Consider the following 13,575-nt stretch of genomic DNA (forward strand, 5'->3'; position numbering starts at 1 on the left):
GTTAAGGTAGTAGATTACCAGGAGTCATTTCTGTGACTGTCTCATCAGCATCATGGTGGAGCCACTCCCATCCATGAACAGGAGGCTCCTGACCGGATTTGCGATGTTGCATGGGAAGATCAGATCTCATGGCTGAGGGAGAGGACTTAAGAAATCCTGCACCCCCCCAGCAGTGCAGCTTCAGCATTGGCCAAGCCCATGCACCGATATGCAGGTTCAGTTTGACCGGCACTGTCTGTTTGTCCCAGGGAGAGGGGCTTTTTTGATGATCGCCCCTCCAGCACACGGTGGCAGTGCATGGCAGCCCTGCTGGGAGTGAAGCCGAGCATCTCTGCTGCAGCAAGCTGCAAAGGTGCTGCCCATGAGTGGAGGGGCTGCTGCCTTTCCTGGCAGAGTCCCAACCTCACCGGCAACCTCCTCCTGAGGGCACTGCTCCCCGTGGCTGCAGCCCCAGTTCCTGCCACCCAGCTCTGCTCCTGCATTCCTGCGAAGGCTGCAAACAGCTGCTTCCCAGCCCGCAGTTTGACCTTCCTTCCCTGGGCCAGATTTGGATTTGAGGCTCGTGCCTACCACCCAAGCCCTCCACGTGCCATGGCCAGGAGCCAGCTCCTCCCCGGAGAAGAAGGGAATTCCTCATGGCTGCCTCCTCTCCCATCTCAGTGTATCCGCACGGGGGTCGAGGATGTGGGCTGTGGGGGACAGATGTCCGTTGTGCCCCTCGGGTTTGCAGCTGGCCTGGCCTCCTGCCAGGCTTGCCTCCTGCCTCCCCAGTTGAGTTGTGTCTTTTGCTACAGCTACTTCCCTCTTCTGGCAAATTTTTGCCCTTTTTTGCCACTTTTATAACTCTCAGTCTCAAGAGAGAGGAATAACTGTGGGGTGCAGAGAATAAATAAGTGAACACCACCTAGTGAGATCAGGGGAGAGCAACTCTGTCTCTGAAATTGTTTACCAAACAGTGCTGAGTGTGGGGAGACAAATGGCATACGGTTAGCAACAACCATGGGCTAATTATAGTGGGTTAGGATAAACCACTGGGTCACTGGGCTGGCCACCCCAGCTAAACCTGCAAACATATAGGCTGAAAAGCCCAACTGTATGTATATATTTAGTATAATGTGGAATGCGGTAAGTGACTTCTCTCTAAAACTTAGATACCTTGGTGAAGAGTGTTACAGAGAACAAGCATCCTTGTGACGCTGGTAATCCTGGTGTTTTGCATTTAGCAATGAATATGGCATTGCACTCTTCATTCCTAAAGAGAGAGCTATAAGGCACACTCTCAAGAATTGGTTTTTTTAAATATTTTGGGGAAGGAAAGGGACACACCATATTTTTCTAATTTTGTAGGGTAGCTTTATTAATGAGCTTATAACAATGCCTGTATTTTGGTGTCATTAAGACTCGCAATTTTGTGTGGTTGCATAAAGCCTGAGCTACTGGAGTCATGAGATTGCATGGAAATCTGTACTTTCAGCCTTTCAGAAGAGACTGTTTCTCCTGACACATGAGCAAGCAGAAAGAACAATTTGGAGGAAGCTACTCTGTGTGGTAAAGAACTGAGTTCAGGCAGGGAACTGCTTCCCCAGGGACTTTTGGGCTAGTGCATATAGTGATATTTGCATGCGTGGATAAAGCCAGTAACAAATTAAATCTTGGTACCCCACTGCTAACAATTAGACCAGCTGCTTAGGTTCCCTACCTCAGTGGTCTCAACCCAAAAGCTTAGAGAAGTAGTGGATGTATATAAAGGTTAATCTTTATTGGCTGCTACTACTGTTAATAAAGAAGACCCTTAGGGTGCCTTCTTGCACATACTGAGAGAGATTTAGGCTCTAAATCTCACCGTAAGGATGCCTCTTTTACTCTGCTGACTATGAAAGAAACTCAGAGGAGAGCCTCAACACAGGCCTGAGGCTAATTTCTGCAAAGGAAAACGCAGACCAAAATATCTGCATCTTAGAGTAGCTGATCTCACCTATGTTTTTCAGCAACCTATAGGTCACATTTTTGTACACGCAGAGAGCAGATGATAAAACACGCATGGAGGAGTCTGATGTCAAGCCCTGCCCTGACTCCCCTCCCACTGGCAGGAGTTTCTCCTGGCAGGGAAAGGGAGCCAAGCCCTTCAAGAGTGACGCTCCTTAGCCAACACCCTTGATGGCATAAAAGTGCCAGTAAAGGAGATGTGGCTCTCTTTCCAATCTCATCTTCTGATGAGATTGATGAGGGCAGGCAGCTCACTCTCAACAGGAGCCTGACCAGAGGGAATCATAGAATGGTTTGGATTGGAAGGAACCTTAAAGATCATGTAGTTCTGACCCCTCTGCCATTGGGCAGGGATGCCACTCACCAGATCAGGTTGTTCAGGACCCCATCCAGCCTGGCCTTGAACACTTTCAGGGATGGGGCATCCACAACTTTTCTGGGCAATCTGTGCCAGTGCTTCACCACCCTCTGAGTAAAGAATTTTTTCCTGACATCTAACAGAAACCTGTCCTCTTTCAGTTTAATACTGTTGCCCCTTGTCCTATCGCTATCTGTCTGTATAAAAAATCCCTCTCCCTTCTTTTTATAAGCACCCTTTAGGTACTGGAAGGCCACAATGAGGTCTCCCCTAAGCCTTCCCTTCTCCAGTTTGACCAATCTCAGCTCTCTCAGCCTGTCTTCATAGGTGAAGTGCTCACAGGGAAGGCTCACAGGAGGAGAGAAATCTCATTGTGTCTTGGCAAAGGATTGTCTGGGATTTGCAAAGAAATCTCTAACAGAAGAAAGGACTTTTGAGAAGACAGAAATTTTCTGATTGTGTTTTAAAAAGCTGACAATGTCCGGGGAAGGTCTGCTAGACAGTGTCTCTGTATTGCTCTTGGTTAGGAATTTGAGGGCTTCCTGGCCTCTAAAAGACTGCATATGTCAGTGTCAATATATCCATTAGGATGTGGTCCCAGCTACCAAATGGCCTTGGCACTGTGATGGTCCTTTGCTACTGCTGGTTCAGTCGAGTTTCATCTAACAGACTGAGAACAAGCTGTTCTGTCTGGACCTAGTGACTGCATTGTTCTTGCTTATGGTTAAAAACCTCTTCTCCAAAATTCTGTGTGTCAGTCATGAGCCACAACATGCTCGAAAGAAACGGTTTTTACTGCTTGTTTGCAAGGGGCCAAAGAAATCCATTCACACTAATTGATTCCATCCTATTATTGAAGGGTGTTTTGGGATATCTCATTCCTCCCAAATCCATCCTAATGGAGCTAATGCCTCCTCTGCATTAGCTGCCTCTCATGTGGGAAGCTGTCAGGGGCTGGCTGTAGAGCACTGCCATCTACATATGGTTGGCTGTCACTATCCAGTTTCCAACACACTTGCTACAAGCCTATGTCTCATTTATCTCAGCATCTCCACCATCCACCTTGTCAAAGGGCTGGAGCACCCAAGGGAAAGAGGGAGGACAGTCAACTGAAAGCTGCATCACAAGAGTCTTGGCAGCATGAGGAAAGGAGAATAGCAGACGAGTGTTGGCTGGTGCAACACTGGGATGGAAATAAATAGTATGCACGCCTTGGGAGAGTTTATAGTGCTCCTGGGGTGACAGCCTCTGCCTTGGCAAGGATGTGGTTGATGTCTAACACCAACTCATTGCTTTGACAGGACTGTAGTCACTGTCCCATATTCTTCCTCTGAAACTCTCTTAAGGTTTCAGTAACTAACTGGAAACTTTCCTGAGACCCTTCCATGCACCTGGGGTTTGACTGAGTCAAACCAGTACACAGCTGTATCTGAGTTTTAGTTTCAGGTGGGGAATGGATGCGGTTGTGCTTTGGGCAATTCAGACCTTTTACACGGACCGTTTCTTCTCTACTTGTATCTGCTCCATGGCTGGACATAAACTCTTCGAGTTAGTCCCCCTGCCTCTTAATAGCCTTTAGAGAAGGCTCAGTCGGTCTGTGCTGCCCTCTCATGGGCACACATAGGAAAGGTTACGTTTCACTCTTTTTTGTTTCAAGATGCTTTTTAACCTGCTACTCAAGAGCCAGTTTTTCACATGTGACTTCTGAAAAGCCACTAAGGCTTAGAACAACTTCTAAGAGGTGTATGAAATGTAGCTACAAAACGTGATTCTATTAGAGTTATGCTGGACCCTGCTTAGCTCTTACATTTCTAAAGTGCTTTTCTCTTCCTTTGGAAACATTTAGACACCTAACGATGCAAAATGTAGGGAGCTGTTGCTCCCACCAATAGGCTGAGTTTCTACTATATGCACTCCTATCTGCCATGCCAAACACATATCGGCATCATGGCACCATACTACAGTCAAGGAGTCTCTCAAGATATCTCTCTTATCCTACCAAGGATTCAAACCACAGGGCCAAAAGCTGGGTTATCCAGTGGGCAATACTTGCTTTCAATACTGTGGGGTTTCAGCAAACTGGCAATGCTGCCCTCCCCTGAATCTCCTTGCAAGGAGGCAGGATATTATGCTAGACCCAAGGGGATACTTAAACAATAGCGGGATAGGGCCAGCATCGTTCTGCTCCTCAAAGGGGCTGTGATGTATATTCATGGTGTTTATGTAACTTTGAGCCACTGTTAAAAATCTTTGGGTCTCTGACCATTTGTCTGAATGTAACATACCCTTCTCCCTAACATCAACTCAACTGTCCGAACACCAAAAGCTCCTCAGGGTGGAAACTGTTTTTCTTCAAGGGCTGGTATGACATGCATTTTTCTCATTAACAAACTATTGTGCTCTTACACATGCCTGTATACACCTCTGTTTCCTGTTTTATGCTAGAAGGAAAGCTGGGGGACAGGAAGAAGGAAGGACAGAGGTCATCTCTTTTTCCTACAAACTCCCTAACCCTAATATAGATCCTTCCTCCTAGTCAATAATAAGGATTTTTAAGGTTCGATCAGGTGATTCCAAATAAGGCATTTGCCTCAAAGGCTTGCAAGTTTATAGTGAAGTTTTTATGGCCAGTGTAAACGGAGAGTTGCACTCCCTTAGCTACAGTGCCTTCCTTTTTTGATAGCCATGCACCTTTGTAAGTTCAGCTTTATGTAGTTCCAAGTTCCTCCATCTCTTGCTGCTTTAATGAGTGACAACAAAAAAGATGCTTATTTTTGGTCTCAAAGTAACAATGTAAAAAAGCAAATGAGTCCATCTCATAATTCATTTCTTTCATGGTATTATTTCACTGCAGTTTATGGAAGTACACCAGCGATTTCTCCTATTTTCTGCACTGGAAGATAGAAAGTTTACCCCAGACTCCTGGATGAATAAGCCAATGAGATGTCCTTCCTAGTGCCTGAAAGCAGCAAGGTCTGACAAAGGAGGGTGAGCTCTTCCCACTTGTGAGAGGAGTTGCATGGGGAATTGAGATGATACCCTTAAGGGGGAAAGGAAGAGCCATTCTCCTAATTCATACCAGCTGTTTCCAAAACAGACCAACTACTGCAGTGTCTGCAGTTAGTTTCCAGTGTTGAATTATGTATACAGAAATCTCTTGCATCTGCTTCGCCTAAATTCATCTGTTCTGCAGTGACACTCCAACCTGCCACCTTTCCCCAGGAGAAGATGAGTGTTCATCCAATCCATGTCACCCCAACAACTCAAAGTTCTCCTTTTCATTTCTGTATGTTGAGCTATGGCCATGAACTTTTGGTGGTGCTGCTACTACATAAGTTCTGTCCATGAGGACAGTCCCAAAAAAAGGAATGCAGCCATGGATATTAATGCCTGACCTTCAGGGAATGTTTCTTCATTTTCTTCTCCATTTCCTCTGGCTGAAAGAATGGTCAAGAGCAGATTTCCCTTGAATACAACACAAAGGCATGTCAGATAGGGTTTGATCAATTTGCCCTGGTGTATTCCTTTCCAAGCTCTTCCACGTTCTCCAGTCTTCAGCTGGAGCTTTCTCTTGAGCTCTTTGTCGGACTTTACCCAGAGGTTAATTTCTTCCATTTTAGACATGAAAGCCCTCAATAGTTGTTGCTGCCTAAAAGTTTCACATGATTGTGAAACTTTGAAATCAGTGGCATTAAACTAGCTTGAAGTTGGTGTTATGTAGCAATGATTCATATCCAATGAGTCACAATGAAATGTCTCATGCTATAAGCAGCTGGCCATTGAAAAATGTGCTCTCCACCTAACTAAGAAGCAGAGCAGAGTCTGTGTGAACTTTTCAAAAGGATCTTTAATCAGCTGTTGCAACATTGGGGTTTTTTTGCATTGGTTAGAAGCAATACGTAGGATACTTTAGTATTGCTTGGTGCATCTGAGTAATTTTAACTTCCATACAGAGATGGTAGAAAAAGAAACTGATGTTTTCATCCAAGAGACCTATTTCACAGTGACTACACTTTCCTTCTGATTGCTCCTCTGCATCCTGCTTCTGGAGTACAAGGTTCACAACAGAAACATTCTATGGGCCATAAGGTCACGCCATTTGGCAGATGAACTGGATGTCACGCTTCTGTGCCTGTCCATGGATCACCAAAACAAAAATCTGTTCCTTCAAAATAATGTACTTTCTCGGTGTCCAGCTCATATTGAGGAGTAATCATCCTTGGGAACTACAAATTACCTCCAACTTCTATGCTTTTCACTCTATGACCTATCCTTATCCATTAGAAGCACACAGCAACACACAGGTGTGGGTAAAAAAAACCACAAACCACCCTTTTCGAAAGAATGTACTTCAGTGCACAGACATCTCCCTTGTGGAGAGGAAAAAGAGCAAACAACAGATGTTAGTCACGTTGCTTAGCACACTCTGGAGAGTATTCAAATATACTGTGACTAGTGTGCTATAAGGACTTATATGGAATAGTTTCAGTTACACACAATGAACTGCTAATTCCTTCAGAGCACTCAAGGCAAGAAATTTAATGACAGTTTAGTGTCATGTTGATAAATGTCCACTTATGAAGAAGAAATAAGGATCCAATGGTTTGAGAAAGAAATTATGGAAAAGGGGCAGTCACTCTGGAATTAAGATTACAGTAAAAGTTTCCATTTGAAATCTAACTCGCCTCCTTGCCACAGGAAAGCCTTCTTATACACAAACAGCAGTGTTTTACTATAAAGTAGGATTTTTCTAAAACCAAAGTATATTTTTCAGAAGAACTCTGAAGCAAATAAAAAAGCACAGCTGGGTGACACTAGCTTAAACACAATAATCTGCCAACATTCTGGAGAATGCTTTTTTGTTTTCATAAAATTAAGTTCCTGAGCTTCTTTTTGCTTGAAAAACTGCAATTCAAAACACAATTCAATCATCTGAGAGGCTCAAGGAAAGGAAGTGACATTTCTCCTCAGCTCATGGTCTGTTCCCCAAGATTTCTGGTCAAAGCCCTTGCTCAGAGCTGATCAACTCCCTCTAAGTCAGTGAAAGCTGAAGGATTGTCCTCAGCCTACTGTCTTCCTCAGTCTCTTGCCATTTACACATGACAAATCTAGGCCCAAAGAGCTGTCCTGAGTACAGCCTCATTCATTTCTATACAACTGCTGCTCCCCAAAGGAGAGTGACCTCTTCTCTGAGGAGAGAAATGAACAGAAAACATTGTTTCTGTTTCACTTTTCTGAGAAGCAGAAAAGACACATGCTCTATCTTATGTGCAATGGGAAGACTTCTTGCTACCACACAGCAACTTTGCTGGCATGAGATAAGGTAGCCAGGCCACCAAAGGAAAATTTTGGCCCTGAGTTTGCTGAGGAACACTGGGTAGGACCTCTCTTTCAAAATTTCTGTCACCTGTAAGAAGACTGCTTTCCAGTTCACTTCAACCTACATGACAGAGGGATTAAGGATCTTTCCTTGCATAACTCCCTTAATCATGACATGAAGTTGAAGGCATACACTTATAGTCTGAGAACATATTACAAGTCAAAAGCTTTTCATTAGTAAAACAGAACAACAAAATACAATACACAAATGACAGAAGCAGGAAACGCACAGTTAAGGCTGTACCCAAAAGAACCCTAATCCTGTTCTACAACATAATTCAAAGACATGCCAACTTCTCCATCTTCTAGGACAACAAATGACCATAGAGATGAGGCTTCAGCCACTATCTTCATCTTCCACGTTTCCTGTTTCACAGAGATACGTTAGGACAGGGCATATATACACAGGGCTGCTTACAAACTCTTGATCAAAAATATATCAGGCTGAAAAACAATCTCAGTGTCTGATTCTTCAAGTTGCCAAGGATAAGTAGGGATTTCAAAAGCATCTCACCACTTCAGTGGGACCTAGATGCCTAAGTCTACACCTAGCTTCTTATAAAACCAACGAAGATTGAATCTGAATCTTGAGCCACCCCTAGGCTCAAAAAAACCTTAAAAACCTCCCTGCTCTAAGAATGACAGGGGTGGTTACCTACCTTTAACCTGGAAACACGAGTCACTGATTTTTTTTTTTTTTTTTGAGAACATTAGATAAAAAGGAAACTCTTCTCAGACATGGAATTTGTATGTTAAATACTTGCCTCTGTTATTCCCAGACTTTTTGGGCCCAAGCTGTGCTGCAGAGAATCACACAATCTAATCATCAGACTTTTAGCTAAAAATAGATAGATGAAGTTTCTATGGCGTTCTCTTCATAGTCATAGAGACAGTCATTTGGGAATACACTGCCATCCATCAGGAAATTAGAGCACTTGCCTAAAAAAGAGAAAAGTCTAGTGACAAAAAAACCGCTATCTGGCATCTACTGCACATACACAACACATGAAGCCAAAACAATAGTATGCTCTGTTGCACATTTTCAATAATCTTCAGGCAAGATACAAAAAAAAAGAAAGACAAAGTTTCTTATCAGGGTGGAAACAGACACTTGGACAGTATAAAAATGAGAATTGTGTTTTAAGAATCAAAAGCAGCTCAAATGACGTGTTTGCGAAATGTACCTCGACTCTGATGAACTTCCTGAGCTACCAGTGCTTGGTTTTGGTTTGTTTAGTTTTATTCACCTCCCACATTCCTGAGGGACAATGTTTTCTGAAGCCATTAAGGGTGTGTGCAACTGTTGCTTTACTGTTTTTGTTATCAAGATATACACTGTACTTGCAATGATAGGAGTAGGGCAACACCAAGAAGCAGAGTGATTGGTACCCAACAGGGATGATTAAGGGTGTGACACCTGCACCCAGTGTGTGGAAGAGGTAGAAAGCTTCTTGCATCAGAGGAGCTCTGGGGCCAGCGGGAAAGCCCAGACCCAGCCCATCAAAGTATTAGATGGGCACTGGCGCTGCTGCATAGCTGCACAGCTGTGTGCCACCAATGCAGCAGGAAAAAAAGAAAGGGTTGTGGGTTTTCCAGGGCTGCTCTTATATTCTACTTGCTTTTGTGCTTGTGTTGTCTGAGCTGTGGGATTTCTCTGCATGGAAAAGCAGAGTCTAGGAGTGGCCTAAATATGGGACTTAATGCATTTGTATGCACAGACCACATAGGAGTTCAGCAGACCTGCCTCTTCCAGGTGTGCCATATGTGCATGCAGGTCCATGCACACTTAGATCTGAGTTTGTGATTCCATACCAATATTTGGTTGCAGGATTTAAACCCAAGGGGAAGCAGAAGCATACAGAACAGGGAAAACATGAAAGACGGACACATGCAGACCTTTTTCAGGTTATTGCCAAGGACTACAAAAGCATGATGCAATATCACAATAGCAAGGTCAGTAGGGGCCCAAAGGAGTGTGCAGGCCTCTTCTAGAAACACCTACACATCTTTGTTCTCCTCTGATATTCTCTCCATTTCTGCCTGCCTGGCTTCTATCATTGACTGCACCTGGACAAAGGAAAAGGAAAAGGGTCATTTGGGAGCTTATTTCCTCACACACTGGTGCCCAGAACTGCCTTGCCATTCCTCTGCAGGTTTTGCATTCAGTACACCATGAACCCAGCAGCAAACCACAAAGATGGTGCTTTTCCTGACTGACTAGAGGGCAATGAAGGAAAAGATTCACTCTCTTTCTCTGCCTACTTTCTTTTCTCTAACCTCCTCCTTTTCCCAAGAAGCAACCCATACTTCTACTCACTCCTAAACTATTGTCTAATTTGACTGACTTTGAATTAGCTGTGTTTTAATACCCTGCAGGATCAGCAGAGACAGCTCTCCTGAATAGAGGTGTGTGGGCAAAAAAGTGTTTCCTCCCAGTCTAGGATAGAGGTAGCTGGGGAAGGGTCACAGAGGGGCCCTATATCTGTCCTTAAGCTTCCCTCATTTCTCAGGTAACTCCAGGGCACATTTATCCCATCCTTCCCCCAAACCGAACTCTTCACCCACACTCTCGTACCTTCTCTCCCTCTCCTTTTGGAGCACACGCGGCCCTTTGCATCCCAAGTACTCTGCTCCTGCCCTGTGCTTTTCCTCCTCCCAAGAAGATACACAGTGAGAGAAACAGTCCTGGGTTGACCCCGACTTTGGTGTGCTCAGCAAAGCTGGCTTTCTCTTGTGGCCCTAACAGGCAGTCCCCACTGAGCCTCAGCAAGACCATACCTCCATCAGTATGAACTGCAAGGGGTCATCAGGTTTAGAGTACACCAATTTTTCTGTGATCTCCTGAGACAGAGACAGACAGAAGGAAAGAATTATTGATCCTTGGGTAGGTGGGTGGCTGCACTTTCTGCTCCAACACTATCCGCATTTTAAAAAGCAAGCATCTCTTTCAAACCCCAAAGATGATCAAGGGTCCTTTTCTACTGCTTTTTCTAAGTTTACACTTAGGAAAGCACAGGACAAGGAGGGATCTGGGGAAGGGATAATTTGGCTCAAGCTAACTTTAGGCCAAGCTTCTCATCTAAGCTTCTGGAAGGAGAAGGAAATATATATTTCACCTGAAATATCTGCATAATGTTATGTTTCTCCACGTAATCGATGGACATTTGATAGGCATTTTCAAATATCGTTGGCTCTGGTGTTTCATACGCAGTCTCTGCTGCCGATGATGCAGCAGCCTCAGATGTGTTACCATCCTGTGTGGAGTGAGACATGTACATCTTGACTTCAAAACTTGGCAGTTCACCCACAGATGATCCGATCTCAGGTGAGCTTTCCCTGGATGTGGACTATTCAATGAGCAGTAACTGATCCTCAGAACCTGGTAGTTTCTCAATAATCAGCTCATCTGCAGACACTGGCAATTCCACTACAGATAGCTGGTGTTTTAAACCCAGGTAAGTCATCCAGTGATGGTGGGGATTCAACTACAGGTGTCTGGTCCTCAGATGATCCAGCAGCTGACGGTATGCTAGATTCTTCCACTTTGGATTCTGAATGATTGTTGTGCTCTTGCTAAAATATTTAACAAATAAAGAACAAAGAATATTTTAAACATGCATCTCCACAGATCAGATACATCACATTACTGTAACCTTCTGCCAATATGCTGCAACCCCTCCTAAAACATGCACTAATAGGCTTTAATTTCTGTGAGTGGCCCCACCTGCACTTTCTGCCTGATTCCACGAACTCCATTTAAGCTCAGGTTCAGAATTGGTCTGTGCCTGATCCTCACTTACTGACTAGTTGTCCTAGGGGGACTCTATAAGTATACATCTAGGTAGTTCTGTCCCTATGGAAGTCTCTTGGGTGTATCCCAGACCCGATTCATGACCTTGCCTTGCCTGGGGCCGTCGGTGATCCCTCTCACCAGCAACCTGCCTGTGCTGGGGTTGCCCTCAGCTCCCGGCTCCTCTCCCTGCCTGGCACATCCCCTGTCTTGCTCCCTGGCAGGAAGCCACCGAAATTTGTGTAGGCTTCACCCATTCTCTCCTTGAGCAGCCGGCTGTGGGCTGTGCTGTATCCATGCCCTGCTCTCCCATTCCCAGATCTGTGACTGAGCGCAGGCAGAGTCCTGCCCGGTTTCTCCCTCCCGTTCCAAACCCGCTCGGGGCAGGAGGCAGCAGCCACGGCTGCTCCAAGGTTTTGGGGGTCTGGGTGAAGCAGCGTTGCCTGAAGCCATCCCTGTAATTGAGAAGGGGGTGTTGAGCCTGGGGACAAAAGATACCGGGCGCTCGGCGAGGAAGCTGCTCGGTGTAGCCCGGGAATCACAGAATCATAGAATCAGCCGGGTTGGAAAGGACCTCTGAGATCATCAAGTCCAACTCTTGATCCACTACCGCCGTGGTTACTAGACCATGGCGCTAAGTGCCACATCCAGCCTCATCTTAAAAACCTGCAGGGACGGAGAATCCACCACTTCCCTGGGCAGCCCATTCCAATGCCTGATTACCCTCCCTGCAAAGAATTTCTTCCTAATATCCAACCCAAAACTGCCGTGCCCTTTTGTCTTACTGATAGCTGCCTGAGAGAAGGCGACTCCCGGGGCCGGGGCCCTCCCTCAGCTGCCCCCGTGTCCGCAGGGCAGGGCAAGGTAAGGGGCGGCTCGCCGCCGCCCGCCCTTTTGCTGCTCGTCGCTGGCTTTGGGGGTGGGGGTGGGGGGCTGTGCGAGACGCCGGGGCGGTTGCCGGGGAAACCGACGTCACGTGTGTGGGCGGGCGGTGCCGCTGGGTCACGTGGGCGGCGGGTGCCGCGCGGCCATGTTGGGTCAGGGCGGAAGCGCCTGGGGGTGGAGAGGGGAGGGGGGGAGAGGGGAGGGCGGGTGGTGGGTGAGGAAATTCCAGAATCCCAGAATCAGTCAGGTTGGAAGAGACCTCTGAGAGCATCGAGTCCAACCTGTGACGGAACACCACCATGTCAACTACACCATGGCACTAAGTGCCCGTCTAGTGTTTCCTTAAGCAGCTCCAGGGATGGTGACCCCACCACCTCCCTGGGTAAGCCCATTGCAATGTCTAATCACCCTTTATGTGAAGAACTTAGATCTAATATCCAAACTGAACCTCCCCTGGTGCAGCTGGCATCCTCTCATCCTGTCACTAGCTTCCTGGAAGAAGAGACTGATGCCCACGTGGCTACAACCTCCTTTCAGTCAGTTGTAGAGAGTGATGAGGTTCCCCCCTGAGCATCCTTTTCTCCAGGCTAAAGAACCCCAGTTCCCTCAGACACTCCTCATAGGACTTGTGCTCCAGACTCTTTCAGCTTTGTTGCTCCTCTCTGGATTTGCTCCAGCACCAAAATGTCCTTCCTGTAGTGAGGGGCCCAGAACTAGACACAGGACTCGAGGTGTGGCCTCACCAGTGCCCAATACAGGGGGACAATCAGTGCCCTAGCCCTGCTGGCCACACTGTTGCTGATCCAGGCCAGGATGCCGTTGGCGGTACCTAGCCCTGGCCCTGGTCCTGGCACTAACTCTGGTCCTGGTCTTGGTTCTGCTTCTGATCCTGGCGGCCGCCTCCTTGCCTGTGTTACTATTCCCCTCGAAGCAGCCGGAGACGTTTCTCGGTCTGTGCCAGAGCCAGAGAACCATCTGTGGGGCCTCCCTTGGTACAGGGAAGGGCAGGGAGGTTGCCCATAGCCCAGCCTGCCACTGGCCTTCTGTTTTGCAAGGAGCTGAGATACTTCGCTGTGAGTTCCAGTGTCCTTTTGACATTCCCACGCTCCTATGAGGGATTCAGGAAAGCCCAGGGAAGCCATTTGCTGCTGTTGGCCCTGTTAATAATTGCCATGGA

At 46.4% G+C, this 13,575-nt stretch overlaps 1 protein-coding gene across 2 annotated transcripts; it reads right to left on the minus strand.

The window, feature by feature from the left end:
• Nucleotides 1-8,471: 8,471 nt before the first annotated feature.
• Nucleotides 8,472-12,452, minus strand: TEX55 (testis expressed 55). Of its 2 annotated transcripts, none has more exons than XM_032679371.1 (5): nt 12,299-12,452; nt 10,840-11,296; nt 10,502-10,564; nt 9,726-9,790; nt 8,472-8,662 (listed from the first exon to the last, which is right to left on the minus strand). In XM_032679371.1, exons 2-5 carry the CDS (start codon nt 10,999-11,001, stop codon nt 8,650-8,652), a joined length of 303 nt encoding a protein of 100 aa, XP_032535262.1. In that variant the 5' UTR covers nt 11,002-11,296; nt 12,299-12,452; the 3' UTR covers nt 8,472-8,649. The 2 variants fall into 2 exon arrangements, with proteins under 2 accessions (XP_032535262.1, XP_032535263.1); XM_032679372.1 differs by lacking the exon at nt 12,299-12,452 and adding an exon at nt 12,012-12,049.
• Nucleotides 12,453-13,575: the final 1,123 nt, after the last annotated feature.

Source organism: Chiroxiphia lanceolata, chromosome 2, assembly GCF_009829145.1.
Source record: "Chiroxiphia lanceolata isolate bChiLan1 chromosome 2, bChiLan1.pri, whole genome shotgun sequence".
NCBI classification, from domain to species: Eukaryota; Metazoa; Chordata; class Aves; order Passeriformes; family Pipridae; genus Chiroxiphia; species Chiroxiphia lanceolata.

What these genes read in the sequence shown, in the direction of transcription:
- TEX55 (XM_032679371.1), bottom strand. Translation starts at nt 11,001, where the DNA reads ATGTACATGTCTCACTCCACACAGGATGGTAACACATCTGAGGCTGCT. An exon ending in ACATTATGCAGATATTTCAG is followed by an intron (nt 10,565 to 10,839) that starts GTGAAATATATA and finishes TCTCTGTCTCAG; the next exon opens with GAGATCACAGAAAAATTGGT. An exon ending in TGCAGTTCATACTGATGGAG is followed by an intron (nt 9,791 to 10,501) that starts GTATGGTCTTGC and finishes TCCTTTGTCCAG; the next exon opens with GTGCAGTCAATGATAGAAGC.